This window comes from Trichoderma citrinoviride (genome assembly GCF_003025115.1).
Source record: "Trichoderma citrinoviride strain TUCIM 6016 unplaced genomic scaffold BBK36scaffold_9, whole genome shotgun sequence".
NCBI classification, from domain to species: domain Eukaryota; kingdom Fungi; phylum Ascomycota; class Sordariomycetes; order Hypocreales; family Hypocreaceae; genus Trichoderma; species Trichoderma citrinoviride.
The window spans coordinates 898,014-925,033 of NW_020194717.1; the positions used below are offsets into that span (position 1 = coordinate 898,014).

Below are 27,020 nucleotides of genomic sequence, written 5' to 3' on the forward strand. Positions count from 1 at the left end.
GCTCCCTCATCCGCAACCCCAAGGTGCTGCTCCTCGACGAGGCCACCAGCGCGCTCGACACCGAGAGCGAAAAGATTGTGCAGAGCGCCCTTGCCGAAGCGGCCAAGGAAGGGGATCGCATCACCGTGGCGGTGGCGCATCGGTTGTCGACGATTCGGGACGCGGATGTCATTTGCGTGTTTTACGGGGGGAGGATCGTGGAGATGGGGAGGCATGATGAGCTGGTTGCTTTGGGGGGCATGTATAGGAAGATGTGCGAGGCGCAGAATATAGATGGGTGAAGCTGGGCGTTTTTTTTTTTTCTTTCCCGGTTTTGATTCTGGATATTATGGATTGGTTACTTGGGACGTATGTATAGATATATTTGCATATACTCTACTTTTTCGGCTACACATTGGGAAAAGACTTCGTACAAGTTCAGTTCAGAAAATGACTATATGCAGAGTGTGCAAGCAGCACAACCTATCGTGACTATGTAAACAAAGAAAGGGCCCAAGCCAAAGATATCACAAACGCTATCAAACAGTAATGGAGTACTTGGCCCCCGCGGTGGTCGAGATTGCTCCGTTGTAACTCGCCCCATTGACGTTGAAGCTCTGGCCGTTCGCCACCCTCAGCTTCAACTGCCCTCCCCTCGTCGACGTCACAGTAGCATTCTTGAAGCTGCCGCCCTGCCAGTCGATGTCGACCTGGAAGCCTCCTCTGGCCAACAACCCCCTGACATTTCCAGTCGGGAGGTTGGATCCGGGAAGAGCAGGCAGCAGGTGGACGGTGCCGGTCTGGCTCTGCAGCAGCATCTCGGTGACGCCGCTGGTAAAGCCAAAGTTGCCGTCAATCTGAAAGGTGGAGCCGCTGTTGGTGTTCCAGAGGTTGGGCGTGGGATAGGTGGCGAACCAGGCGACAATGTGCTTCCACACGTCAGCCCCTGAGAAGAGACGGGCGTACTGGTTCATCAGCCACGTGCGGCTCCAGCCGGTGCTCCCAGAGCCGCTTGCGACACGATGGTCTAGGAGAGCCTTAGCCGCAGCGCTGAGCGTGCTGTTGACGAGGGGCGAGAATTGGTTCGATGGGTGAAGGCCGTAAAGCGGCGAAAGATGGCGGTGACCCGGGTCGGTCTCGCCATACTCGGCTCGCCACTCGAGGATCTGGCCGTAGGATCCAATGCGAGGAGTGCAGATCAGAGGCAGGAAATCGGAGGCGGCCTTGACGTTGGCGTCGCTGCTCGAGATGCCCAGGGCAGCAGCAGCCTCGATGATGGCAGACATGACGTCTCGCATCAGCTGGTTGTCCATCTCGGGTGCCATGTCCATGGGCTCCTGTTGGCCGGCGACGTTCGCTCCCTGAGGCACAACGTACGTGTTTTCGGGAGACAGAGACGGGCCGGTGACGCGGTTGCCCTGCCAGGTGAAGGTATAGCACTGCAGGAACTTGGAGATGTCGAGCAGATACGGGTACGCCGTGTTGCGGAGAAAGTCGAGATCGCCGGTGAAGCGATACTGCTCCATCATGTGCTGGACCAGCCAAGTTGCTCCCATGGGCCACATGGTGCTGGACGTGAAGTTATCAGTAGGCGCAGGGTCGCCCCAGACGTCCAGGTTGTGGTGGAAGACGGTGCCGTTGCAGCCGTATAGCTTCTGGGCCATCTCCTGGCCGCGGGGCTGGGCAACCTTGAGCAGGTCAAAGAGCGGTAGTTGTGTCTCAATCAGATTCGTCTGGCCGGCTGGCCACAAGTTCATCTCGGTGTTGATGTTGATGGTGAACTTTCCGCCCCAGGGAGCCGAAGTTGCATTGTTCCAGACGCCCTGCAGGTTAGGAGGCATATCGATAGCAGCTGCAGTGTCTCGAGATGAGGCAACCAGCAGATGGCGGCCGTAGTTCCACGCAAGTACAATCAGCTGAGGGTCGTTGAATGCGCTGCGGGCAGTCTTGACACGCTGGTCCGTGGGCTGGTTGGCGATGCCATTGGGAGACGTGCCGAGATTGATGTTGGCACGACCGAGAAGCGCGCTGCTGTCGGCAATGGCGTCGTCGTGAACCTTCTGGAAGCCCTGAGATACGGCCGTGTTGATCTTGTTGTCAACTTCAGCAGCGAGGGCACTGGCGGTGGGATAGCGGTAGTTTGTTTCGACATCGATGAAGACGTCGATGGTGGTTGCGCCTGTGATGGTGAGCGTGCCACCAGAGGCGCTGACGGAGCCTATACATCGTCATGAATAAGCACTGAACATATATACAGGAGAAGTGAAGAGTGGTACCTCCTTGGGGCACGAAACGAGCTTTGCCAGTGAAGAGAATTGGGTTCTGCGACTGGCCACTGGTTCCTTGCAAGGTCACGCTGTTGACGCCGCCAGATGCCGAAGCGACATTGCTGAGGATATTTGAGACTCGTGAAAACGTGGCAGACACGCTGAGAGCTCCAGCCTTGCTTGCCGTGAACCGGGCCGCGATGACACCAACAGGGGCACTGGCAACATATTCGCGGCTAGACGAGAGTCGGTGTGTAAGAACAAAGTGGCCAACCATACAGACTAAACGCTGCGAAACTTACGTGTAAGTGACACCGTTGTACGTGTACGACACGCTCGAATTGCCCTGGCGCGTGTCCAGCGAGCGAACATAGTTTGATATACCGCTGCCATGGCCAAAGTTGAGGTTCAAGTTGCCAAAGTAGCTAAACTGCCTCTCACCGGAGACTGCGGGCGTCATCTGACTCAGGACGAGGTTTCCAGCGTCGGTCAGATTGTTCGCGAGCAGCATCTGGCGAACCCTGGGCAAGGCCGCCAACCCATTTGCGGGGATACGGTCCTGCAGCGGTCCGTCCCAGAGCGTGTCTTCGTTGATGGTGATGACCTCATTGCCGCCTCCGAAGATGGCCCCTCCGAGGCGACTGTTTCCGATGGGCAGCACGCCGGTTTCCCAGTCTGTGGCCGGGGAGGTGTACCAGAGATATCGGCTTCCGTCTAGGGCGCCGGAAGCACTCGAGGCCAAAAGCCCGACGAGGAGGGCGTGAAGGCTGAGCTTGGCCATGATTGTTAGTGGAGCCAGAAACTTTGTCACCCCTTGTGCATGTCTAGAGGCCATCGTGATGAGCTGGGAGACGAAGGGCCTATATATACTGAGTGGTGATCAAATCCCAGAGTTTCATCCGCATCTTCCCTCAAGGGTTATGATCGTCGTCCCCTTTGTCTCTCCCGGCGGGAAATTTGACGGCAGCAGCGTCACATTGTCGATTAGTCGACGTTAATCCCGATCCGAACTGCGCTGCTGCGTGTCAGGGCTGGGGATCGCCACCGCTGAATCTCAAAGCATCAATGAAGAGGTTCGCGATGCTTCGAATGCATCAGACTGGCGTCAATCCCGACCCAAATCGATCACGTTCATTTCGTAACGGGCCGTTTCTGCGGGGTGCGGAATGTAACATTGCAGGTCACTTGTCCCTGGGTAACGATTGATTGTAGAACTGGCGTAGCATGAGAGGGAGGAAGAAGGAAGAAGAGGTTGAAGCGACGGCTGAATTGGGTTCGGCTCATAGAGAGGCCTCTACAGAGTACATGTTCACTTATCGCAACGTGACTGATAAGATGCCGACGGATAAATTGACGGCACTCGTTCTTCTCTTCTTGTCAAAGCTGGGCAAGATGAAGCAAGGGAATAGTCAGTTGATGCACTGCGAATATATGAGAGAGACTACTGTACAGTAAGTGGGTGGGCGAGCGAAAACTATTACATACGGACTCACCCTTGCTTCTTCCCCAGATTTTCCCCGCAATACGGCATCAAGGTTGCTGTCACTCTCCCTTGCAAAAGGGACCACCGACGATGTGACCTCGACTCTGCTGCTAAACCACTCACTCACTCACTCACTCACTCAGGCTTTTATCCGCAACATTAGGCACATCCCGAAGTATGGCACTGATTGGCCGCTATCGCCTTTGGTGCCTTGTTTTTGCCGTGTGTGATGAATCCAGGGATCGGCAGTTTACCTGCTACAGCATCCGTCGGTATAGAGGAGGCACAAGGGGGGCAGGGGGAGTGACGCTGGTTTCTTTTGCTATTGGACGTTGCAGAAATAAAAATTGTCCGCGATATGTTTCTGAGCTACAACTTACTGGAGTGTCACAGTAATACTACTAAGATAGCATGCTACATTAGAAGAGGACTCGGAATGAGAGATGTGTTCATGTGCAAATGAAGGATATGCAGCGCTGAATAAACCCGGCGGATCAGCACAGTTGCTGACTTGGCTTTGGAACTGAGCTGAAGCATGATGCTGAACGTATGAGAGCATGATGAATTTCAGTCGAGAAAAAAAATAACCCCCCTTGGAGCCATAGCATTATATCCGAGCTTTGATTGGTTCTCGAAGCGGTCGCTTTGATTATGAGATGAAAGGAATAGAACATAGAGCCCAGTGGAGATTTGTTCATCGAGCTGGTATATCTATGGCCAGAAATAGGGCTATAGTCACCGTTCCTTGTTTACTGTCATTTTATAAATCTCGTGCCTTATGACCCATGGCATGGGACTTGGATTGGTTCAGGAGAATTGATTAACAGTCAGACTGTGTTACTCGCAGTGTATACATTTTAAGAACCAAGACCCCTATATCACCACAAGTCAGCACCAAATGACGGGTTGGCTCATCAGATTCGAAAGTCTGATTCTGCCTACCTATCTGTATAATACATAACTCTCTACAAGTGAGTGTACGTCTAGCCTGTTCATACCAAGCTATATAGCAGAGTGAGTAAACCCCGAGGTTCAACTCATACATGGCGTATTGTAGATGGACATGAGCTTGTCTTCACCTTCAAACTCTACTGCAGCTGACCGGCTTCTGCACCACCAGCTCCCGTGCTTACAACCTCGTATTCAGACATCTTATCTCATCAGCACGGCATGGCAATGAGAAGAGGCATGCTGTAGCAAGGACGGAGCGCCGAGCAAACGAGATATATATAAGCCAGCTGTTCCACACATGAGAAGCATTTGTTTTTGGTTATACAATTCATTGCTTTTCATAAAATAGTAAATAGCTAGCTAGCTTTCATCAAAGGAGTGACCCATAAAGTTTGTGTATGTAGAAATTTGTATGTCCAGAATGTGATTGGCAAGACAAATGACAAGCCACAAAGCATCCTTAGCATCCCATAAGCTCTCTAATATCTCATGCTTATCCGGCCAGGCTGTATGTCCAAATTCTCAGCCTTTACTTGTTCCCCATATGTTGATGGATTTATGGGATGGTGAATCCGGGGGGAACGCAGTAGGGGCTGCCGTTCTCCTTGTCGAACTTGCAGACGGTCTTGGGAGGGCAGTTGCCGGCAAACTATCAAATAAATCGTGTTAAGACAGCCGTGAGATGTTTCTTTGTTGTGTCTGTTCAAAGACATGGGAGTGTGTATACTTACGACCCATTGTCCGGCAGTGCTGCAGACTTGCCAGCCGTTGTCGTGAGGAAGGCAAGAGTAGGTAGCGGGCTTGCAGCCCTTCGGAGGAGGAGGAGGAGAGTGAGGGCTGGCAGCGGCCAAGGTGGCGAGAGCGGCAAAGGCAACGGCGAACTTCATTGTGAAGGCTTTCTGTTTGCAAGATCAAAGTGTTTGTTGTCCTCGTCTGAGATGTTTTTAGAGAGAGGCGGATGCTTTGTTTGTGTGCTGGTGATGAGAATTGAATGAGAGAATCCGGGGCAGATATCCTCGTCTTTATATACCCCGAAGCTCACACAAGATCTGCCTCTACCCTCCCTCCTCCTCCTCCTTCCTCCCCGGAGTTGACACACACACATGTCTTCTCTCGATGGAAGAACCAAGCAACTATCGGTGAAGCCTTAGGATTCAATGCCTAATAGAATCATCACAGAGCATGAGAATCATGTGTTGTCTCAGGCAAGGGCACGTAGGTGGCTTTCGTATCGTGGACGCTATACGAAAAGCCTCCTGCTTGAATACGAAGTGCCGCTTACTCTCTGGACCACTTACAGCCCACGCTTCCGTCCTCGCTACCTACGACGTACATGAAATAGCTTCAAGAATCACACAAAAAACGTGTGTCTCGGCCGGTTGGGGGGGAAAGGGGAGGGGGGCAGTGCCAGTTGTTCATTGAAGGTTGAAGCTAAAGCTTGGAGTTCCCGGGATGCCGGCCGGATACTCGATTTGACATGTAGTATTTTTGGTTTTTGAATTTTGGATTGGTGTTGTTGTTTTTAAGCTTACGCACTGTATTATCAGCACTTATTACATGCAATGGGAAGATGATGGAGGAGGAATAGCATTCCGGTGAGAGTTTTGGACCCTGCGAATACGAATTGATCGACATGGACAGTGAGAAACGCAGATGGGCGTCATGGTGAGCGACATCCGCTTCGGGATCGTGTAAGGGCGTCGTGGTGGTTTGTTTTTTTCATGACGGATCCTCGGCTTGGATTCATCCTTTCTTACACCCACACACAAGCAACGCATGTATCAGTTCTCGTCTTAGCACCATATTTTCCCCATGGGCAGATGATTAATGAATAAATGAACTATGAAGCAAGGATAAAACATAATGGAAAAACAAATGCCAACTGTCCCACTGCTCGGGATTCGCTCAGCTAGACACGCAGGGCGAGGTGCGGCTGAACGGGTCAAGCCACTGGGACGGCTCAGGATTGGATGGACGCCTAAAAAAAGCAACAAGCTTGAGAATAGTCTTGCCATACGTGCAGCCGGTCCAATTGGGATGAGAAGGATCGTTTCCTGGTGTCATCGGAGCCTGAATGAAAGCAGTGATGGATTGCTCTCAGCCCTATACGAGGACCCTGCTGCAATTGGGGTCGTGTGATCTGATTTCGGTCCACCATTGCTGGTGCGCAAAAGTACGGCGTATGAACTGGAGAGTCGAGAGGCATTGATGCACGGGTCGTCGGAGGGTTACCTCACAGGTTCAAGTCGACTCCCCGTTGTCTCACCCGGTCTGTCGGCCGGAAATGTCTCAAACTGGATCTTTCGGATCCTGCAGGATTTTTGCATTTGATGCCTCATTCTGCTTGTCTCGCTTCCTCGTCGATTCTGTCTTGGTTTCCTCGTGTCTGTAAGACGGCTGTACGGATGCATTGGCGTGTGTCTTAGTGGACGCCATTTTCCATGCGCATTTGGTGGAGGCGGAGTCTCGCTCTTTCATTGGGGTCCGGATGGGCTTGGAGGCGGTTTGGAGAAGCTCCTACACACACTTACTGGTGTAGCAGTTAGGTCCGTAGTAATTGAGTTTTATCATTTTGGATCGAAAGTGTGGCAATGTCTCATCGTGAGATCTGAGGAATGCCAGTTGCTGCTGCTTTCTCTTACAGCAGAGGCAGAAAGGGCCGGATATCCTTGACGAGGCTTGCTTGGGCTTGACCTAGTGCACACACGAAGATCGACGGAGCGTCACGGCCACAATTCCAAAGGGATGCGGACCGGCTTCTCAGCTGAAGGCGACTAAGGAGTGCCAAGTTGACCGAACCACGGGAGCTTCCTGTTTTCGGGCCCCAAGTCTCAAAGGAGGCGCAAAGAAAACGGATATGGTTCCGAATTCTTGCTCATCTGCTCACTACAGAGAGAGATGGCTTGTGCAAACAATGGGACGCTACTCGCCAAAGACTAGAGACACCATATTGCCACAAAAACACCCAAAAGAATCCTATTCCTCCGTAGCTGGAAATGTCCGGATCAAGTAACTGGCCGAACGAAAACCATGTCCATCAGCCTCATTGCTTGTGAAACCTCAAAATCTCCCTCACAGAGAAGTCTTGACGGCATGGGGACTTGCTGTACACACTGATCATCTTCATGTTCTCGGACGATGCGGCTGTTCAGGTGGTTTTCCCTCAGTAAGCTGAGAAGGGAACCTTATGGACCCTCCACGGGAAATTTCTCATGATCTGAGACAAGCAGATATTGAAAATTTCCGATGCAGAGACTGGTTCTGATAAGCTTTTCACGACATCTTACTACTATCGAGCTCAAGTAAGGGTCATCGTCCACGGGTGGGGTTGCAGATTGCTCCGAGATCTACGACTGGTCTCCCTTGCTGATGGATACATGGAGAGCATGTGAGGGTCTTGGACGTCAAAACCATCGCCGGCAAGGGCCCGCATGTCCTGTTGGGAGGCCATATGTTAAAACGGAGAGGTGCCGTTTGAATTTGGAGAATGGGATGCAGACGCTTATTGCTCGGATTATAAGCATTTGATCCAATGTCAATCTGAGATTCCAAATAGTCGATCGAGCTATATCGATGGCACTACGGAAAACTAGTAGCTGGCTTGATAAATATAGTAACGGCGACTATAGGGTTGATATCGTCCTGAGCTTCGTCCTGATGGCCCTGATAGCCCTACCACAGGTTTGCCATGCTGCCTGGTGGTCAATTACTTGACACATAATCATTACATATTACCATCGAAGATGAGCAAAAGGGAACAAGGTGATTAAGATCAGCAAAAGGGAACAAGGTAATTTGATACTACGCTATTTACCTATACGCTTACACGAAAACCTGATACTCCCACTCGTTTGTTCAACACCCAAGCTTTCTTCGAATCTCATCCAACTCCCGTAGCTGCTCCAAAGCCCGTATCTGATTCAGAATCACAGCATTATGTCCGATCCAATGCCTCAGCACATGTATGCCAGAGTCGACAAGGCTTATCCAATTCTCCGGCAAGAGACTCTGGGCGTGGTGCGAAAGGGAAGCCGCCATCAAGACGATTACGCTTCGAGCACAAGACTGCAATAGCATCCACGTCCCCTCATGACGATACTTCTGAGCTATGAGTGCCATCCGGATGTGATTCACGCATGTGCTAATCCCATGACCAGCGTAATGATAGACGTGTTGTGGAAGACTCTCCTCGCCGCTGTTGATTGCATCTTCGAGAAAAGGCCAGAAAATGAGCTCCCCAAAATCCACGAGACGCCAGCAGAGAGTGAACGTGAAGATGTTGAATTCAGAGTCCTCCGTAGAAAAGGAAACTGCCTGGGGCAAGGAGACAAGCCAAATTTGAGCCTTTGCCTTGTAAGTCTCAACCGTCTCTATCAAAAGTCTTTCGTGATCCTCATCATTTCCCCGTGACGACAACCACAGAATCCGCTCAATATCGTTGCGTGCACTGGTAGCCAGCCTCAGGAGAGATATTTCGGCCAAAAAGAAGAGCCGGACTTTGATGTTCATTAATGGGTTCACCGGTATCTCAGGAAGAGACTCAATATAAACACGCCCCTGCGTCTGAAAGTCATAAAGCCCAAGAGACAAGCGCAGGTCCACCTCGGCTTTCCAACAAGACCAGTACAAGTTCACCTCCGCAGGCGATGCTTCGGGGGTCGTCGTTGGCGCTTGCGTCCTCGTTGCTGCCTGTACGACGACGTCAAATTCCTGACAGTAGGCCAGGGCCTGTAAGAAATGTCTCCACGCCGGGACAGGCTGCAAAATGGACAAGAGGTATACACCGGCGTAAAAGAAGCACTGCGCAGGTAGAATGCCGCCTTCAGCAAAGACGGCTCCAAGCCGCTCGTAAGCCATACCGAAGAGTGCTGCCCCCAAGTCCAGACCCCTGATTCCGCGAGCCCCTCGAGAATGAGGAAATTTGGTCGTGATAGCACCCAGGGCCCATACAAGCAGTATCAAACAAGACTCGAGATTCTACTCAAAACCCTTTGCGTAGACAGTAATTGCCCTGTAACTGAGGGTGAGCACATCCAGGATAGGGTTCTTGACGTGGACGTTGTGCATGAAGCTGCTTACCAGCATATCAGCGTACGCGGGGTCCCTGAGGAATTCGTTCAGTGCGGAAACAGATGGCTGGTGTCGCCCGGGAGGCCGGTGTTGCTCGAGAGGCTTCTGCGGGAGGACCGCCATGGCTTTGGCTTGCGGGTCGAGCTGGCCGGCGAAGACTGGCCAGCTGAGGACTTTGGCCGAGTCGATCTGTAGAGAGCGGCAGTTGTGTCGTCCACCGGCCAGGTATCGATGTCGAAGGGCATGTCTTTGCGCACTCATGGCGTGGTTGCCCGTAACATAGATGCTGTTTGGCCCCGTCGAGCTTCCAGCCGATGCACCTTGAGCCTGGGATATTCGGAGCTTGGGCGAATCCTCTGCCTTTGTAGTCACCTCGTTTTCTGAGAGCCCATCCTCAATCTTCAAAATGACCTCGGACTCGGGGCTCAAAGTCCGTTCCTCCTCAGAGGGCATCACACAATCCAGCCCCCATAACAGGCAATGTACACAAGTCGGCCCGTAAGGGTAACATTCGAGCCTTCGGGCGTGACACTCTCCACACGTCGTGCGTGTCTGATCCGCTCTTCGAGGAGTTTGCGACTCTCCGCCCTGCAGCGGAGAAAACTCCAGGGCGGCATCGAGAGTTGGATCGTTCATCCACCCGGGGGTGTTCATTGTGCGCGGCCTGTTGATTCGAAGCTGCCAAGGAAGTATCCGTGTCGGCGCAGGATTTCGTTGGAGAGCAGCGGACTGCGGGAAAGGGGGTAAACTGTACTCTGTCTGGGCTGAAGCCTAAGGTATTGAATGAAAGACAGTCTCAGAGTAGCGAAGGAAGAGGGATCAAAAAGATCGGTATGTATAGGTATGTATAATATGGGCGGCTCAACTGATGTTGTTTCTTTCAAGTTCTGGCCAGGTCGGCACGGCACCTACATACCTCATGTACCTACCTGCTGCCTCATGTCCTGTAAGGAACACATGCCAACGGCTTCTTCCACGCGACTTCCAATCTCCACGTTTCTTCATTGGTACCTTCCACTCGCCATAAGTTGATCTCTTTTCCACTTGCCTTACGAGATTCTGTATTCCTTCGAGTGTAAAGCAGCATCTAGGCCCAGTCCAAGCTTGCTGAATCTACTCTGGAGGCTGGGAAGCGACGCCGAGTCGAGTCCTTGATGTTATACACATCTTCATGATATTTCTGACCCGAGATGTGCTAAGATCTTGAGTACGTGTACGCCATATGGCAGACAGCAATCATAAGTTCATGCTCCTACGATAGGTCGCCAGAGTGCGGGAAACAGGGCAATTACACGTCGATTCCAACCGCGGGTAAAGCCATGATGGATCAGCTGAAAGGTCCGTGAAGCAGTAAGTATGTTCATCTTCTCGGTGTCCGAGGCCGTCTAGTGATCATTGACCTGAACATCGGGTAGAGAAGGTCAATGGATGGCTGCTCGATACTGGTTTGTTACGTGAAGGAGGAGGTCAGGATTCAGCCTTACGCTGCAGCCCAGCTAAGGCGCCGTACTAGGCTTAGCGCCCCAGCACCATCCATCGGCATTGAGACAAAGCCATTGCACCTCAAGCCGTGCTTGTGCTTCGAGATTCCTTTTTCTTCCTTCCTTTTACCATCTCACACCAGCAATACAACACTTGGGCTCTACCTCGCATCCCCCATCCCTCGGTCGCGGCTACAATACAAATAGTCTCAGGTTGCCGAGCTCTTCAACCCAATCCCAGCGTCTCTCCCTCTCCCCTCGTCATCCCATCTCTACTTCTCAAACGCATCGCAGCGCAATCGCAAACCGCCAGACCTCACCACCAAACCAACCACCATCACCACCCAAGTACAAACCAAACACAAACACAAACCAAAGCAAACCGCCACAATGTCCGCCGAAGGCCCCGAAGCAATCCCCACCTCCGCGGACCCCCGCTCCAAGCGTCCCACAAAGAAGCGCGCCCTCACCCCGACCTCCGCCCAAGCCGCCTCCCTCGAGTCCCTCTTCGCAAAGCCCGACCAAGAGATCCGCCTGCCGCCTCCCCCCAGCGCACTCGTTCCGGGAAGCAAACGGCCCCCGCCGCCCGAAATCGTCACAAACGTCCAGGGCTCCAGCGCGGGTGCCGGCTCCGGCGAGTTCCACGTCTACAAGGCCGCCCGCAGGCGCGAGTACGAGCGCCTGAGGGAGATGGACGAGGAGGTCAAGCGCGAGCGCGAGCAGGCCGAGTTCGAGAAGAGCAGGGCCGAGAAGCTGCGCAGGGACGAGGAGAAGACGAGGAAGAACCGCGAGAAGAGGGAGAAGGCCAAGGCGCGCAAGGCGAATAAGGGGAAAGGAGGTGATGCCAATAGCAACGGCAATGGCAACACAAAAGGGCCCAGTGGGAATGCGAATGCGAATGGCAATGGTACGGCGACATCAGCAGGCCCCGGATCGGACGATGCCTCGCGAGAAAAAGGAAAGCCGGAAACGGACGACAACGGGAGGAATGGCAGTGATAATCCGACAACTGCTTCTGCAGAACCTGCGGTTGGCCTCGTCATTCACGATGATGACTGATCGTGAGAGACGCTCAAAAGAAAAAGCATGCAAGTCGTTAGAGGGAATGCCTGTCAGAGGGAATCTTGTTTGAAGAGTCTGGGACATATTTAACAACATTCTACCAAAAGTAGAAGCAGTGATACCCGTATAGAATGCCATTTCATAGCTCCATGTGCCGCCCCATTCGGCGAGCCTTGGTTTAATACATTTGTCTATTTCAGATAATTTTTTGGCTTTCCGCCTCAACATGTGTCTAGAGATGCTCCCACATCCGCCCCGACAGCGTTGAAACAGGCTTTGGCCCGTTCAGGTACATCCAAGACGTTGTGCGCCTCGCAGACCGTGGCTTCTCGGGGCATCAATATCTCTTCACTTTCTAACCCTCTCACTACTCCTCCAGCTCGTTTAATCATCACCGCCTCCCACTCCAGGAGCGGAACCGGGCTGCATCTTCTTGGCACTGCAGATATCGTCTACTCTTAATAACAAACAGGCAGCCTAGAAGCACAGCATGTTAGGTTCAGGTTCTACCGCATCATATTGATGGACATGGAAACATACCTCGATCGCAGTCTTGAGACTCTGCAGCTTGATAGCCGCGGGCTCCCACACGCCGTACTCGGTCATATCCGCAATAGCACCCGTATCGCCGTTGACACCGTATGAGCTCTTGCCCTCGGCTTGCTTGGCGCGAAGCTCCGTCAGAACGCGAACCGGGCTCTTGCCGGCATTCTGCACCAGCGTCCTGGGAATCACCTCCAGAGCATCGGCAACCGCCTTGTATGGCCACTGCTGGACACCCTCGACACCCTTGGCCTTCTGGGCCAGTCGGACAGAGACGGCCATCTCGGTAGCGCCACCGCCAGGGGACAGTCGGGGCTGGAACATGACATTTCGGGCAACACCCATGGCATCCTGGAGGTTGCGCTCAATCTCGTTGAGGACGTCCTTGGAGGGGCCGCGCAGCAAGATCGTGCAGGCCTTGGGGTCCTTGCACTTTGTGAGGAAGGTGAAGTACTCGTCGCCAATCTTCTCAATCTCGAACAGGCCGCATCGAGTGCCAACGTCCGACTCCTGGAGATCCTCCACTCGGTTGACAATGGTGGCTCCCGTGGCGCGGGCTATTCTGTTGTTGTCCGTCTTGCGTACCCGGCGAAGGGCTGTGACGTTGGCCTTCATCAGGTAGTGCTGGGCCAAATCTAACGAAAGGTTAGCTTGTACTCTCTTGGCTTGCAGTGAACCACCCATAATCCTCCACCTCACTTACCAGAGACACCCTTTTCGGTGATGACCAGGTCGGGCTGAACGCTCAGGATGGTATCGCACATGATCTTGATCTGCTCCTCCTCGATCTGCAGAATTCGGTTCCAGTCCTCCTCCTTTGTGATCTCAATGTTGGTCTGTGATTCACCCTTCTTGTACTCCAGGGGGCAGTCAAGGAGGACGATTCGGGGGTTCTCGATGCGTCGGCGCATCTTGGGGTGCGTGATATCCTTGTTCAGCATGAGGCCGTCCAAAACCCTGCTATCCTCGATCTCGCCGCCGGGAACCTTTTCGATACGGGCATATCGCTTAATGTCCACTTCGGTCTTGCCATTGCCGGCTTCCCAGGTGACGGTTCGCACCGCCTTGAGGGCAAGGTTGCACATCTGATCCATCCATCGAGAGACGAACTTGGTGCCGATGGAGGAGGAGATGAGCTGGGACATGGCCTTGTCGTCGTGGACATCGATGGGTAGGGAGATTTCGTCGATGATGTCGATGGCATCCTTGAGGGCACGCTTGAAAGCAGAAATGATGACGACGGGATGAATGTTGCGCTCGAGCTGAGGGAGGGCCTGAGCCAGGATCTCACCGGCTGTATCAAAGTCTGTCAGTACCAAGGTCTTTCTCGTCTCTCAAATATGACCCCTCCCCCTTTTTTTTCCCCGTTGCCCCTCTATGGTTGGGCTCTCCATCATGTGCAACGCGTAAAACATCAAGAGCAACGTACCCAGGATGATGACTGTAGTGGTGCCATCGCCAACTTCCTCATCTTGTGTCCGGCTGAGCTCGATCATGCTCTTGGCGGCGGGGTGGGAAACTTCGATTTCTCGGAGAATGGCGTGGCCGTCGTTGGTGAGGACGATGCCGCCCATGGGGTCGAGCAGCATCTTGAGCATGGCCTTGGGGCCGAGACATGATCGAATGATGTCGGCAACGCTGCGTCAGGAGAAACGGGTTAGCTTGTTTGAATTGATCGAGCGGGCGGCGGCGTGGGAGCAGCAAACACACGTTTTGGCGGCAGCAATGTTGGACAGCTGCGCTCTCCGTCCGGTCTGTCTCTCACCACTATTGGTGTCTGTCGAGCAATGCGTCAGTCAGCTTGTCAATGCAACCTCTTGGATCCATCTCAAACGCAGCAAGATCTGTCCCTTATCCGCGTGACTCGAGATGAAGTCACTTCTCCTTTTCTCTCCGTCGACCGGCAAGGTGGGCTTTGGGTATACGCACTCATAACCAACACAGGGGCCTGCATGGTGGGCGACTTGTTCGCACTCGGCGGCTCGTGGGGAGATGGAAGATGGAAGCCTTCAATAGACCAGGTAGAGGAGCAGCACGTAGAAGCAGCTGGTGGTCAGACAGCTTGTCGGAGTCGAGAGTGTGCAAAGCGGTGGTCTGGAGGTTTGGAGGGGCGCACACTAGAAAAGTTCCCACGATGCCTGGCGGGCTTTTGGTGGGGAGCAGTTGAGAGCTTCCATCAGATGCCAGGCTGGTGCAATGTTAACCCGGCCCGCAAAGGGAGTTGCGGGTACAGGTACTTGGACCTTTGCCTGGGTGTGTGATGCTGCCCCACGCAGCTTGCCATGTTCGAGTTGATGCCTGAAGCTACAGCGGCTGAGGCAAGATTTACACCAAGAAGCGTAGAATGAATTGAGTTATATCGCTTCAAGAACTTGAACTTGTTAATTCGCACTACAAAAGCACAAGGACTTGCTATATCTGCTGCTCAACTTTGATAGACGTCTTTGGTTGAACCCCTCTGAGGCAGTAGACACAAGTACCGGTACTTGAAGCCCCCTAACGGACCATTTGTCATCGAAGTTTCGAGCCTCGCCAGCCAATCAGAAGCAACAGCAGCTCATCCATTTGCCCAACCAGGCATTCCCAGAAGCTCAAGCCTGTCGATATCACCTCTCTCATCCATCAGAGCCCTATCGAGCATCATATAGAGTGAGCTATTAAAGCTCTATTCTCTACCAATCAGGAGCGACTGAAGTCATGGCGTCGCATTCTTATTGCTCTAGACGACATGCCTACAGTTTTCATCGCCATAGAGATACACGTCTGCTAGAACCTTCACATGAGCACATGCATCCCGTCACCTCGATCCATGACTCCAACTTCATGCCTACCTAGACAGCGACGAGAGTCTCGGAGTCTCGTAGAGTATATAGTCACCCACCTGTCACTCATATAGTTACTCATCAAGCTCAATATATATCCCATGTATCATTCTTGGCCTGCCGTGGTCCCCCTGAAACGACCACTACCTCCTCAGCGACATCACATTGTCCAGAGCACAGAACCAACTTCCTTCATCAAACGACAAAAGACGAAATAACTGGCAAATAAGCCCACAGCAAACTTCACCTAGCAGTCTTCCTCGCGCACTTCGTTCCTCAGTCCCGACGGCCTCAGCTCACCACCCGCCCTCTTCGGCCCCCGAGGCCTCTGCGTCCCCTCCGCTGGCCTCTTCCTGGGCTCTCCCTGCTCCTGCTGCTGCTGCTGCTGCTGCTGCTGCGGCTGCTGCTGCTGCTACTGCTGCTGCGGCTGCTGCTCCTCCTCCTGCTCCGACACCTCCGGCGGCACATGCACCCACTCGGCATCGACCGCCGAAAGCCCATGCACGAGACAACTATTGGTCGACATGTCTCGCTCCGTCAGCTGCCACGACACAACGTCAACCTCGTGGTCCCGGAACCCCCACCACGCGTCCTTGAGCTCTCCCGTCTTCCTCGACATGGCCAGACAGGGAACGCCATCCCGGCTGTACCGGTATGCCACGCCCTTCCTCCGCCGGGTGATGGCCTTGTCCTCGCCGCGCATGCGCCAGGGTATCGCGCATTGCATCATGTAGTCGCCAGTCGTCTCGACGCCAGGGATAGCGTCCATCTGCCAGGACTCTTCCAGGACTTCCACCTAGACCTTTGGGATTGCGATTATGACCCAGGCTTCTCTTGCTGCTGCTGCTTCCTCTTCAGTGACATCTGGCGCGGGATGGTGGTGGTCGCTCGGCTCGTGGCTCTCCAGTGGCTTACAGATCTTCCACCACAACCAAGTGGTGGTCCGGCCAAACTGGTCATGCCTGGATGAAACAAATGTCAGCCGAATCTGTTCACTTCTCATGGGCAGAAAGACTACCTACACGTCCGTCTCAAACAGCGTCAGGGTTCCGCCATCCGATCTCAGACACGGATTATCTGCACAATCCACGGTCGGCTCAGGAGGCACCGATCCGAGGGGTTCGCCGGTCATGTCGTTCTCAACGGAGATGCTCATGAACCCGCAAAGATCCATCTCGAGCTTTCGATAGCCGTTATCACGGCATGCAGAGCGCAGAAACAGGCGCAACGCTTCGCCTTGGCCTTCCTCGACTGGGTTCTCGACGTTGGGGGCAAAGGGATTATCGTTGTGCATTCTCATAATGGCCTGTAGGCGTCGACTCATATCCGCTCTGACATACAAAGCATGTCAGTCACTTTCTCAATTTCCGCTCAATGATTGTTCACTCACCTCTGATCCACTCTTTGGCAGAAATGCTCCGTCAGAATCTTCCTCCGCTGAGCCAAGGTCATCTCCAAGAGATCGGCCTCCACATCCTCCCTCAGGGTGATGGTCGTCTCTGCATCCGGAGCGTCTTCCAGCTTCTCGCGGATGCTTGGATCCACACGGAATGCCTCGTCGATGGATTGCTGCAAGCTGGCCACCGGACCATACATCTGGTACCTGTTATGAGGCGCCTGTTCCATCTGCGGGTGCTGCTGCTGCTGCATCAACTGTCGTCCTCCAGCAAGGTTGAAAGCGACGCCCGCAAGGAGCTTGTCTCGCACTGAAAGGCCCGTCGACATGATGATGGGATGGAAAGTAACGCGAGAATGGAACAATGGGAGAATGGTCTGAACAAGACTGGACAAGACTGGCCTCGATGTCGATACGATGAAGAAGAAGAGTTGCTTCAAGTTTTGGATTATGGAAGGGAATATATATAGTTTACGACTTTGTGAAAAAGTGAGATGTGGGCAGTCGAGAACTTCACTGTCGATTCACTTTGGCATCAGATCGCAGCGCTGCCAGTGGATCGCCAGCTCCGCAGTCTGTCGAGCGATACCCATTGTCTCTCACCCTACGTTGACATTTCAATAGAAATCTAGCACGTGGCAAGCAGCCAGTTACTGAGCCAAGCAGCAACCCAGCAGCAATGGAGCAGATTGAATCATCTCTTCCCGAACGAGATCAGAAAAGGCTTCAGAAAGACTGCTTCAAACGGAGAAGGTCACCTGTACCTCACCTTCAATGACTTGGTCTAAGGAGAAATGCATCTCTTCTGGATAAGTATATGGTTGCCATATATGTACCGTACAGTGGAGCGTCATGGAACGGTTCTGATGCTATGAGCCTGTCTCATGCTTGACCTGCAAACTATGATCTGAACTTATTGACGCCTATGGAGGGGCTCATCAACATGTTGAGAAGCGAAATTATACTTCGTAGATGGCCTGCTCGAAGAACAACGCTTTCCGAAGTGCCAAAGATGGGTGGTCCATGTTTACTTTGTGGCGCGCGATGTATGAACTGGCCAGCCCTCCGAAAGCAACAGAGCCAAGAGCAAAGAGTGATACATGCCATCTTTCCTTCCAATAGCGACGTAATTCATCAGCGTCGCTGCAGCCAGTGATGCTCCAGAGACTTGAGTCTGTCAACCTCATCTTGCGAAGCGCACCTACAAGAGAACGCCGCACTTCAGCCCGTAGTATTATCCTCCATATATTACACACCTAGAACGAAAGCCCCAGCAATCAGGACGCTATGAATCCCAAGAATATAAGGTAAACATGATACATCCCTAACCGAATACTCAAGTCTCTATCCCTAACTGATACAACCTCCAACGCATAATTCACGAATCATACAACCCCAACCATGTGTGATAACGCATGTCCCAAAGCCACAACTGTAATGCAGGCATAACGCATGTCCCAAAGCCACAACTGTAATGCAGGCATCCTTACATACAGGCTTTAACAGTCTATCCAGGCAAAACTATGCATCTTGTACAATGTAGATGCAGCCGTCCATTCACTCCGCATGGACTGAAAGACTTAGCGATGGGTGTCCCTAAATGACGGTGAGCACACGCTTGTGGTGTACTACTCGAAAGCTTCATACAGTCTCCCCTCCCTGCATACCGAGTCCCCGGTTCCCGTACCAGTCATATTGAATAATAACAGTCCCCCTACGAGTTCTCACATTTGGGCTGCTTAAACACAACTGCTTCTCTGGCACAACCAACTCAGGAGTTTCCGTGCTGCTTACTACCTATTTTGAACGCCGTGTTCTTGACATTCGTACTCGTACCGACGACGTGCAGGGACATCCGCATGGCCAAAACAATGGGCTGTCGCCGATATGCCGCCCCGATAGATGTGCATATGCAGCAAGCAGGACATTGGCGGTAGCAGACATACAGCTGGCTTTTGTCGGCTTAACGCATTTCATTCCTAAAGGGAGGGTAAAGTAGTCGCATGCGTTCATGACTGTCAAGGGACTCGGCGTGGAGGCGATGAAATGAATCAGTAAAAAAAAGAAAAACGTATCAAAAGCGTACAAGCAAAAGAAGAACATCTTGAAGCCAAGGAAGAGGAGAATTGAGCTGAAAAGCGAAAGGTTGCGGTCCCTCTTCAGTTTCGAACAAGGCGATGGAACTCATCACTTGATCCATGTCAGGCAGACAAACCAAGATTAGAAAGAGAAAATTAAAGATGAAATTGGTAAGAAGACTCCCACATCAAACTACTAAAACCAGAATTGAAGCTCCGTAAATGCTAGGTTCGAAGCCCCGTACGCAAGACTCACGCTCTGTCTACACCTCCTTTGCCGCCCTCACCAACTCCGATACTCCAACCAGCTCACCGGCACGTCAGGCATATCATCAAGACCTCTAGGCAAGGCTGACCCCGATCCTACCTGCGCAGGATGAATATCCGGGCTTGCGCCAAAGGAGTAGGCAGAAAAAGGATTGCCGTAGTAGTCCATACCCATGCCGTTATAGTACTCCGCCTGGTAATACGGAAAGGCAGATACAGGAGGATACTGTATTTGCAAAGCACCCTGCAAGCTCGTCGTGCTAAACATGAGAGATGCAAACGCGAGATACTCCTCGTATGCCCGCCGTTCCGCAACTTCAGCGGCATGGACATGGTCGGTTGGACTCCATGTGTGGGTGTATGGAGGAGGACTCTGAGCGCGACGGTCCTCTGGCGCGGGGGATTTTTCGCACAGCATCTTCGGGCCCCGAGTCGAGCGTTTCCTCCTCGCATGCTTCGGTTTCGGGCTGGTCTCTTTGCACTTGATCTTGATGGCTTCGATCTCGTTCCTGCTGTCGAAGAGCAGAGATCGGTCCTTGAAACGTTCACTCCGCAAGTGTGCTAAGGACAGTCCATAAGTCAGCGCCATAATTCATCGAATCAGGCCAATGTGTACGGATAGGCCACTCGATTCTTCTATTTGGGGGTACACCTACCCAGGGCCTTCTCAAAGTTATCCTTTCCCTTGACACGAATCCATCCCGAGCAGCTACTGGGAAACACTTCGATGTAATCGACGGAACAAGATGCTGAAATCCAGTCCTTCATCTCTTGCCAAGTTGTGTTGAACGCCAACTGTCCGCCACGTTAGACAAGTGTCGCTGTTTGAGAGATGTGGAAGGGGTGGGTGGGAGCGCTCTCTCGCTTCGTGACCTACGTTGCAAAAGGTGATATGATAATCCCCAGTTTCATTGCCCGGTTGAACATCTTTAAGCGAAGTAGGAAACATGTGTCTGTTCGGCATGATGCGAAATCATATGGATCCTTTGTGGCGGAACGAAGCCAAAGGGGAGTATCGAAGCACGTCTCCTTTGGGGCAGAGAATGGCGAATTTATATAGACGGCAATCCCACCTACATATATATGGAACCTCTGGTAACACCGCGGTAGGATGGGTTCATTCGACTCTCTCCAAGCCTTAGGCCGGAAGAAGCCGCTTGGTATATGTTTGCCCAAGCACTAGTCTTACTGCCTCGCTGACGCCCTCTCCGTCCCAGGCACCAGCTTGACTTCGCCAGGACCCTGTGGGTAATGTGATTGCCATTGGGACTGGCAAGCCGGCGGCACACTGTCCTAGCACTCCAATGCCATAACCTGGTCCGTAAATATCAAGCTTCAGCCTGTGTCTCAAATGATTGCGCTCGGCTGCGTACAGATGCCATGGTCCAAGTCAACCACAGGCCTAACAAGAGAACATGGGTCTGGAGCTACTATGGAGCACCATACGCTCACAACGCGGAGCATTTGTATCGATCTTGGCTCGTCACATTCATGAGACAATGCGGACCCTCCACCCTGGCAGCGATCTCGTACAGGGGCAAGAGCCGGGAGAGTGGGACTTGAGAGAGATTGTACGATATTTGCGCGGTGTGAATGACAGTTGGCACCCGTCCATGGCAATCATTGGCTCCAACGGTTATGTACGTATAGTTGACGGTATGAGAGGACGCTGCTCAGCTATCGACGGTGGAGAGCGATTCACTTGGAAAGCCATACACCTCCCCCTTCGGAGATGATATTCAGCTTGCCTTCCGTCAGCCATTTGCTGAGTGGCTTGTTTCGGATCGCTTTCGTAACCACCAAGCCCCTGGACAGTAAGAAGTGGCTTTGTAGTGTTCCTTTTGATAGTCTTCCCGCCATGTATGCACAGAGTATCCCTTGCATGAGTTATCCCTGCAAGGTCTCCTCTGGCCCTCATGGCTGCCAAAATGCAATCAATTGGCCGACTAGGGCCTGGCATCATGGACTGCATGGGTAGTAAGGTCTTGTTCCCATGTATCCCAGCCCGCTTGCCAGTAGCGAGTGCGCCGATTGCTCGTTTGCCGTCCAATAGCTCCCGTTAGTGACGGCGCGTAGTTGCATCTTGAGGGTCATTGGTGCTCATTGTATGCAATCTAGACATTTCTAAAGGAAAATGTATCGTCCACGACTGATGCTCCATCTCCGTCATCCGATGCATAGCGAGCTGACGTTGGGCTGTCAAGTGCCATCTCACTACCACTGTATTCCGCAGCAGTCTGCCAGGGATTCGAGTCCCGCCCAGCATTATTGGACGGAGACAGCAAAAGGTAGTGCTCCGCATCAGAAACAAACACGACCGGCAATTCGGTCTCGCGGTTGATCCAAGCAACCTGTGCTTTTCCCACCGATCTTCCAGCAGGCAGGTGATCCTCTGGCACAAGCGGAGTTGGTCCATCAGACAGAGGATCCCATATGAAAGACACACCTTGCTGCGCCGGGTCCTGCGAGGTGATGAGAAGCAGCTCACGGGAGTTCGCATGCCACTGAAAATAAACGGCAGAGTGGAAGATGAGGACGGCTCGAAGCTCGGCGGCTACAACATCCCAGATCCACAGAGTGCATGGCGAGTCGTCCAATCGTGTTGCCAAGAGGGTTGAGGATGCGTCAAAGGCAGCCATGGAGCAGCCGGCCTTGTGTTCCGCCGCAGACTGAGCATCGGCGGCGGGCCCAGGGGGTGACAATACCTGCGTGGCCTTGAGAAAAGTGTGGCTGGCTCGCGCTTGGAAAGATGCCGTTCCAATCTTCTCTTGCCATACCTGAGAGGACTTAGTATCGCAAACGATTCATAATAGACACGCCGTGTACGTGGCTCACCTGGAGAGTATCTTTCGGTACTATGGTGGCAGGATGAGATAGCCTCATTCGTGCCCTCCATGAATGTGTTTGGAGAATGCATACATCTCTGCTGTAATCTCCGATTGCACAGATCTCCGCATTCGGGCTCAGCTGACAGATTCTGATGCCCAGTTCCAGGTCTGCATCTGGGCCTTTCAACAGGTTGGATGCCGTAAGGGAACGAAAATGCTGCCCATCGGGCGTGTGGATGAGGAGCCGATGACCGTAAACAGCCGACTCCCAGAGCAGAAGCCACTTGCCATCAGGGGTCCAGGAGAGACCTTGAGCATCGAGCGTCTCCGGGAACCAAGACCTGACCACTTGTCGATCAACCGGATTATGGAGGCTTATGATGTCCCTGCCGCCGGAGCGAGCCAGTAATGCCAGATGGCCCGTGGCTGGATGGACAGACAGGCCTCGTGGCGCAGAAGTGGCTTGGTGGAACTTGGGGCCCGCAATCTCAACGACGGCAGAGCTACACACATCAACGACTACAAGCTTCAGGCCAGACGCGGACCATATCAGAAGCTCCGTGTCCCGGGCTCCAAACTGGACAAGAGAAGGCTTCCCACCGATGAGAGAAGTGTAGTGGCGCACTGTTGCGTGAAAATTGGAGCTTTCAAGCGTGCCAAACACGTCCAGTTGATCCGCAGAGCAGATGAGGACCTTGGAGGATGAGGGAGCCCATAGCAGCGGTGGCAGACTCGTTGAGCCACCTGCGGCTGAAGAGGCGGGAGGGGAGCCAGAGCGAGAGCCAGAGGACAGTCTCACGGCATTTGTGACTTGCAGTGTCTCGGTTGAGCGGACAACGAGCTCAGAGTATTTGAGGGTTGCGATGAAGCGGCCATCTGGACTCGGCCTGCAGTGAGGCGACGCTGTGATGCCCGACAGTTAGAAGCTTATATGAGACGGACAATCATCGGGATGACTATGGGAATGCTTACATACAGTCCAGAGCTGCAGATGGAGGCATCAAAGCGGTTCAGAAGCTTCAAGAGATCTCTCGTTGGACGTACGGTGGGAAAATGTGCAAAGAAGGGCCTGGCTGTGTCCCTTCCAGCCTCGACAATGGATGCTCGTTATCGTGAGTGCACGGAAATACTTTCGTATCTCGGTTAATCCTATATCTCTCCAGAGCCTTGCACTCGCAGACTGTTCGGGGCTATTGCCAAACAGAAGAGCCGAGCCTGACGGTTGAATTTTTCTTCTCCTCGGAGCGAGGGAACCCAACAAGCGGCAAGGTGCCCACCGCAACAAGTTGCTGCTTTGGCTGTATCACCTCAACTGACTTGCTGTGCTTAGAGGCCCAATACAGAGGTACAAGGGCGTGGCTGTGAGGTAGATCGCAAGTTGCTTTCATCCGTGGATGAATGAAAGGGCGCGTGGATGCGGGATGAGGTTTGATGTGGATGCTTCGCGATCAACGCCGGTACCTGTCGCAGCGGCCGGCTGTGCCCAAGCTCCAAGGTACACGCAGCTCCAGGCCCTTCAGCAGCTGCTACAGGTAGCTGGAGAGCTCCGTCAGCGCGCTGAATCCTGCCGCTAGCGCCCGCCATGTGCGCTAAACGTGGCCTCCAGCTGTTCAGCCCGTTCCCCTCATTTGGGCGTTTTCAGCGATGGAAGCCCGCACATGCACATGTAAGCGCCATCTGCTTTATCGTCACGGCTGCATTATCAAAGAGGCGAATCTCGCTTTTTCTCTCTTCACAATTCACATCACCAGCTTTTGGAAGCCAATCCTTCGCCTGTCCTCTCCCTTGTGGCTTTCCGCTGCAGCTCTCCTCCCCTCTACATCCATATAGTAGTTACGAGCGCTCTAAGAACGGGGCTGTCTTACTTGACTCGCCTTGGACACCCATCAACCAGCAGCTTGCTCTCCAGCTCAGCTTCACTCCGTCCGTGTCTCTTGCCTGCCCTTACCGCCAACTGTGTCATCTGTTCAGCAACATGGCCAGAGAATAGCTCCACGGACAGGGTACTATACGCCAGGCTCTCCTATACACCGAATATCAGCTCCTGTGGCAGTTCGCCACCGGCTCCGGCCATCCGCCTCACACAGCTCTTCACACATGTCTCGCGGCGCTTTGGCGATGCGGCCCGTCCGACGTCTTGCGGCTCGACTGCCGTCAAGCGTCTCAGCTCCACGGCCGGCCATTGGTACACTTACCTTTGGACGACCTGTTGCATCAGGCTCGGCGGCTGCGGCTGCGGAACGTCCAGAGCCCCAGCCAGCTCACACAGTTCCTCCGCCTCCAAGCGTCATGTCACGCCGGGAACGCATCCGCGATGCTAAGCCGTTCTCAGACTTCTTGACGGATACGTTCCACCGGCAGCATGACTATCTGCGCATCTCCGTCACGGAAAGGTGCAATCTGCGCTGTCTGTACTGCATGCCGGAAGAGGGTGTTCCGCTGTCCCCTAACAAGGACCTCCTCACCAGCCCTGAGATCGTTCTCCTGTCATCCATCTTCGTATCGCAGGGTGTGTCCAAAATCCGCCTCACTGGAGGGGAGCCCACGGTGAGGCGAGATATCTTGCCTCTCATGCACCAGCTTGGCGCGCTTCGCCCATATGGGCTACGGGAACTGTGCATAACCACCAACGGCATCTCATTACATCGAAAGCTGGATGCCATGATCGAGTCTGGGCTTACTGGTGTAAATCTGAGCCTCGACACCCTGGACCCTTGGCAGTTTCAAATCATGACGAGGAGAAAGGGGTTTGATGCTGTCCAGAAGAGCATCGATCGCATCCTGGAACTCAACTCGCTGGGCGCCGGAGTCAAGTTAAAGATCAACTGCGTTGTTATGAGAGGTCTCAACGATCGAGAGATCCTGCCATTTGTCGAGTTGACCCGGGAGAAGGATCTCGAGGTGCGCTTCATCGAGTACATGCCCTTTGACGGCAACAAATGGAACAAGGGGAAAATGTTCTCGTACGACGAGATGCTGGACGTGATCCGGGCCCAGTATCCCGACTTGCACAAAGTCCAGGACGAGAAGAACGATACAAGCAAGACTTGGAAGGTGCCTGGCTTTGCAGGCCGCCTCGGTTTCATCACGAGCATGACGCACAACTTCTGCGGCACCTGCAACCGACTTCGTATCACGAGCGATGGAAACCTCAAGGTGTGCCTCTTCGGAAACGCCGAGGTATCGCTGCGGGACATCCTTAGGAAGTCCAACAGCGGGGAACCCATTGATGAAGAAGCGTTCGAGGCCATGAAGCAGATCGAGATGAACCGCCGGCAAGGCCTCGCCGGAACTGAGTCACCCCTGGGAGTGGCACCAAACGAAGCCGAGCTCCTCGACGTGATCGGGATGGCAGTCAAAAGGAAGAAAGCAAAGCACGCCGGCATTGGCGAGCTGGAGCACATGAAGAACCGGCCGATGATTCTGATAGGTGGGTAACAAGACTGCATACCATCCTTTGAAGGCAAAAAGGCACGAACGAACGGTTTGCCTCGTTCATACTCTTACGTCGTTTCGTAATCCGGGTGGGCGTCAAGCAAAAGCGAATGCGAATGTATGATAACATGTGCGCCCATGCATCACGAAATTCTTGAAATACCTTCGCGGTTCAGACGCTAAGTAGGACATGACAGATCCTGCTCCGCCCACACTCACCACCATGTCGCCGAGAGCGCAGCAGCTCATCGGCCGTGTCATACTACCGCCTTTCGGCCTACCATCAGCGGCCTCCTTTCGCCATCCTGGACGACGACAGATTCAGCAACTGCGGCATCTGTCTTTCTCCCGCGCTGTGAGAAATGCCAGGAAGGAGGAGGACGAAGACGAGATCAAAGTCCGCCTCACGCACGTATCCGAGTCAGGCTCAGCACACATGGTCAACATTGCCGAAAAGCAAGTGACGTCGCGCGTTGCCACGGCCGCCTGCGCCGTGCACTTCTCCGGCGACACGGCCATCAAGCTCATCCAGGACAACCAGATGAAGAAGGGCGACGTGCTCGGCGTGGCCCGCATCGCGGGCATCATGGCGGCCAAGCGGACGTCGGACCTGATCCCGCTGTGCCACCCGATCGCCATCTCGCGCGTCAGCGTGGACCTGGACGTCGTCGCGGGGAGCCGGCAGATCGAGATCCGGGCGACGGTGACGTGCGACGGGAAGACGGGGGTCGAGATGGAGGCGCTGACGGCGGCGTCATCGGCGGCCTTGACGGTGTACGACATGTGCAAGGCCGTGGACAAGGGGATGAGGATCGAGGGGCTGCGGGTTGTGCTCAAGGACGGGGGCAAGAGTGGGAGATGGGAGATGGATTGATGCAAGGGGGGCCTTGATGGGTGCCTTGAGTCGTTCTCAGCAAGGTTGGACATTATGATGCAAGGCCCGTGGATGGTGTTGAATCGTTTTCAGCTACTACCTTGGACTATCATGATGTAAGGGCGTTGAAAGTCCCTGAAACGTGCTTCAGCTACGTAAATGAACCGTCAACAATGTAAAATGATCATCGCCATGTGGAATGCACATCATCAAGATAAACAACGAATGTCTCCAGTGTTTTACCTTTCCCTATGACATCCATATGCCAGATCAAAAGCATTGCAACAAGTTTAGATGATTGGCGTCCACCGCGTCGGTGAACAAAACGTTCAACCTTCTCCAGACACGTTAAAACTTCTCCGCACATCTTGCCCCCCCCCAAAAGTTAAGTTCACCGATCGATCTCACTTGACTGACTCGAAACCCATCAAGGCCGCCCCCCCAGAACTATGACTTCAGGCGCAGCAAGGTCCCCCGGGCTTGT

General features: G+C 53.4%; 10 protein-coding genes across 10 annotated transcripts in view; 3 read left to right on the forward strand and 7 right to left on the reverse strand.

Moving 5' to 3' along the window:
• The window catches only part of BBK36DRAFT_1204691 (P-loop containing nucleoside triphosphate hydrolase protein), a gene marked incomplete at both ends in the record, with an annotated part of 4,455 nt that extends 4,173 nt beyond the window's left edge, over window positions 1-282 (forward strand). Inside the window, one exon of the mRNA XM_024897324.1 lies at window positions 24-282. Coding sequence (XP_024748582.1) covers window positions 24-281 — 258 coding nt within the window. The remainder of the gene's footprint in view (window positions 1-23) is intronic.
• Window positions 283-518: 236 nt separating this feature from the next.
• Window positions 519-3,027, reverse strand: BBK36DRAFT_55121 (glycoside hydrolase family 95 protein; the record flags this gene model as incomplete). The annotated part of the gene is made up of 3 exons (XM_024898244.1): window positions 519-2,197; window positions 2,256-2,482; window positions 2,549-3,027. 3 exons carry the CDS (start codon window positions 3,025-3,027, stop codon window positions 519-521), a joined length of 2,385 nt encoding a protein of 794 aa, XP_024748583.1.
• Window positions 3,028-5,236: 2,209 nt separating this feature from the next.
• On the reverse strand, window positions 5,237-5,567 carry BBK36DRAFT_1160463 (hypothetical protein; the record flags this gene model as incomplete). Its single annotated transcript, XM_024894294.1, has 2 exons — window positions 5,237-5,329; window positions 5,412-5,567. 2 exons carry the CDS (start codon window positions 5,565-5,567, stop codon window positions 5,237-5,239), a joined length of 249 nt encoding a protein of 82 aa, XP_024748584.1.
• A 3,025-nt stretch (window positions 5,568-8,592) lies between these two features.
• Window positions 8,593-10,317, reverse strand: BBK36DRAFT_1096546 (hypothetical protein; the record flags this gene model as incomplete). The annotated part of the gene is made up of 3 exons (XM_024889091.1): window positions 8,593-9,648; window positions 9,811-10,077; window positions 10,123-10,317. Coding segments are annotated over 3 exons (1,518 nt in total), but the record flags the coding sequence as incomplete, so codon positions are not given.
• A 1,304-nt stretch (window positions 10,318-11,621) lies between these two features.
• On the forward strand, window positions 11,622-12,290 carry BBK36DRAFT_1160465 (DUF1168-domain-containing protein; the record flags this gene model as incomplete). Its single annotated transcript, XM_024894295.1, has 1 exon — window positions 11,622-12,290. One exon carries the CDS (start codon window positions 11,622-11,624, stop codon window positions 12,288-12,290), a length of 669 nt encoding a protein of 222 aa, XP_024748586.1.
• Window positions 12,291-12,677: 387 nt separating this feature from the next.
• On the reverse strand, window positions 12,678-14,790 carry BBK36DRAFT_1204700 (T-complex protein 1; the record flags this gene model as incomplete). The annotated part of the gene is made up of 6 exons (XM_024897325.1): window positions 12,678-12,770; window positions 12,834-13,471; window positions 13,540-14,130; window positions 14,266-14,474; window positions 14,547-14,613; window positions 14,766-14,790. The coding sequence occupies 6 exons, from the start codon at window positions 14,788-14,790 to the stop codon at window positions 12,678-12,680; spliced, it is 1,623 nt and encodes a 540-aa protein (XP_024748587.1).
• A 1,115-nt stretch (window positions 14,791-15,905) lies between these two features.
• Window positions 15,906-17,383, reverse strand: BBK36DRAFT_1170013 (hypothetical protein; the record flags this gene model as incomplete). The annotated part of the gene is made up of 5 exons (XM_024895399.1): window positions 15,906-16,070; window positions 16,113-16,454; window positions 16,521-16,620; window positions 16,681-16,989; window positions 17,049-17,383. The coding sequence occupies 5 exons, from the start codon at window positions 17,381-17,383 to the stop codon at window positions 15,906-15,908; spliced, it is 1,251 nt and encodes a 416-aa protein (XP_024748588.1).
• A 2,012-nt stretch (window positions 17,384-19,395) lies between these two features.
• On the reverse strand, window positions 19,396-20,363 carry BBK36DRAFT_1142259 (hypothetical protein; the record flags this gene model as incomplete). Its single annotated transcript, XM_024893512.1, has 4 exons — window positions 19,396-19,440; window positions 19,500-19,960; window positions 20,056-20,194; window positions 20,277-20,363. 4 exons carry the CDS (start codon window positions 20,361-20,363, stop codon window positions 19,396-19,398), a joined length of 732 nt encoding a protein of 243 aa, XP_024748589.1.
• Window positions 20,364-21,513: 1,150 nt separating this feature from the next.
• Window positions 21,514-23,228, reverse strand: BBK36DRAFT_1204708 (hypothetical protein; the record flags this gene model as incomplete). The annotated part of the gene is made up of 3 exons (XM_024897326.1): window positions 21,514-22,176; window positions 22,235-22,971; window positions 23,204-23,228. 3 exons carry the CDS (start codon window positions 23,226-23,228, stop codon window positions 21,514-21,516), a joined length of 1,425 nt encoding a protein of 474 aa, XP_024748590.1.
• A 1,117-nt stretch (window positions 23,229-24,345) lies between these two features.
• BBK36DRAFT_1122325 (molybdenum cofactor biosynthesis prote) lies at window positions 24,346-26,536 on the forward strand (the record flags this gene model as incomplete). The annotated part of the gene is made up of 2 exons (XM_024890933.1): window positions 24,346-25,657; window positions 25,860-26,536. 2 exons carry the CDS (start codon window positions 24,346-24,348, stop codon window positions 26,534-26,536), a joined length of 1,989 nt encoding a protein of 662 aa, XP_024748591.1.
• Window positions 26,537-27,020: the final 484 nt, after the last annotated feature.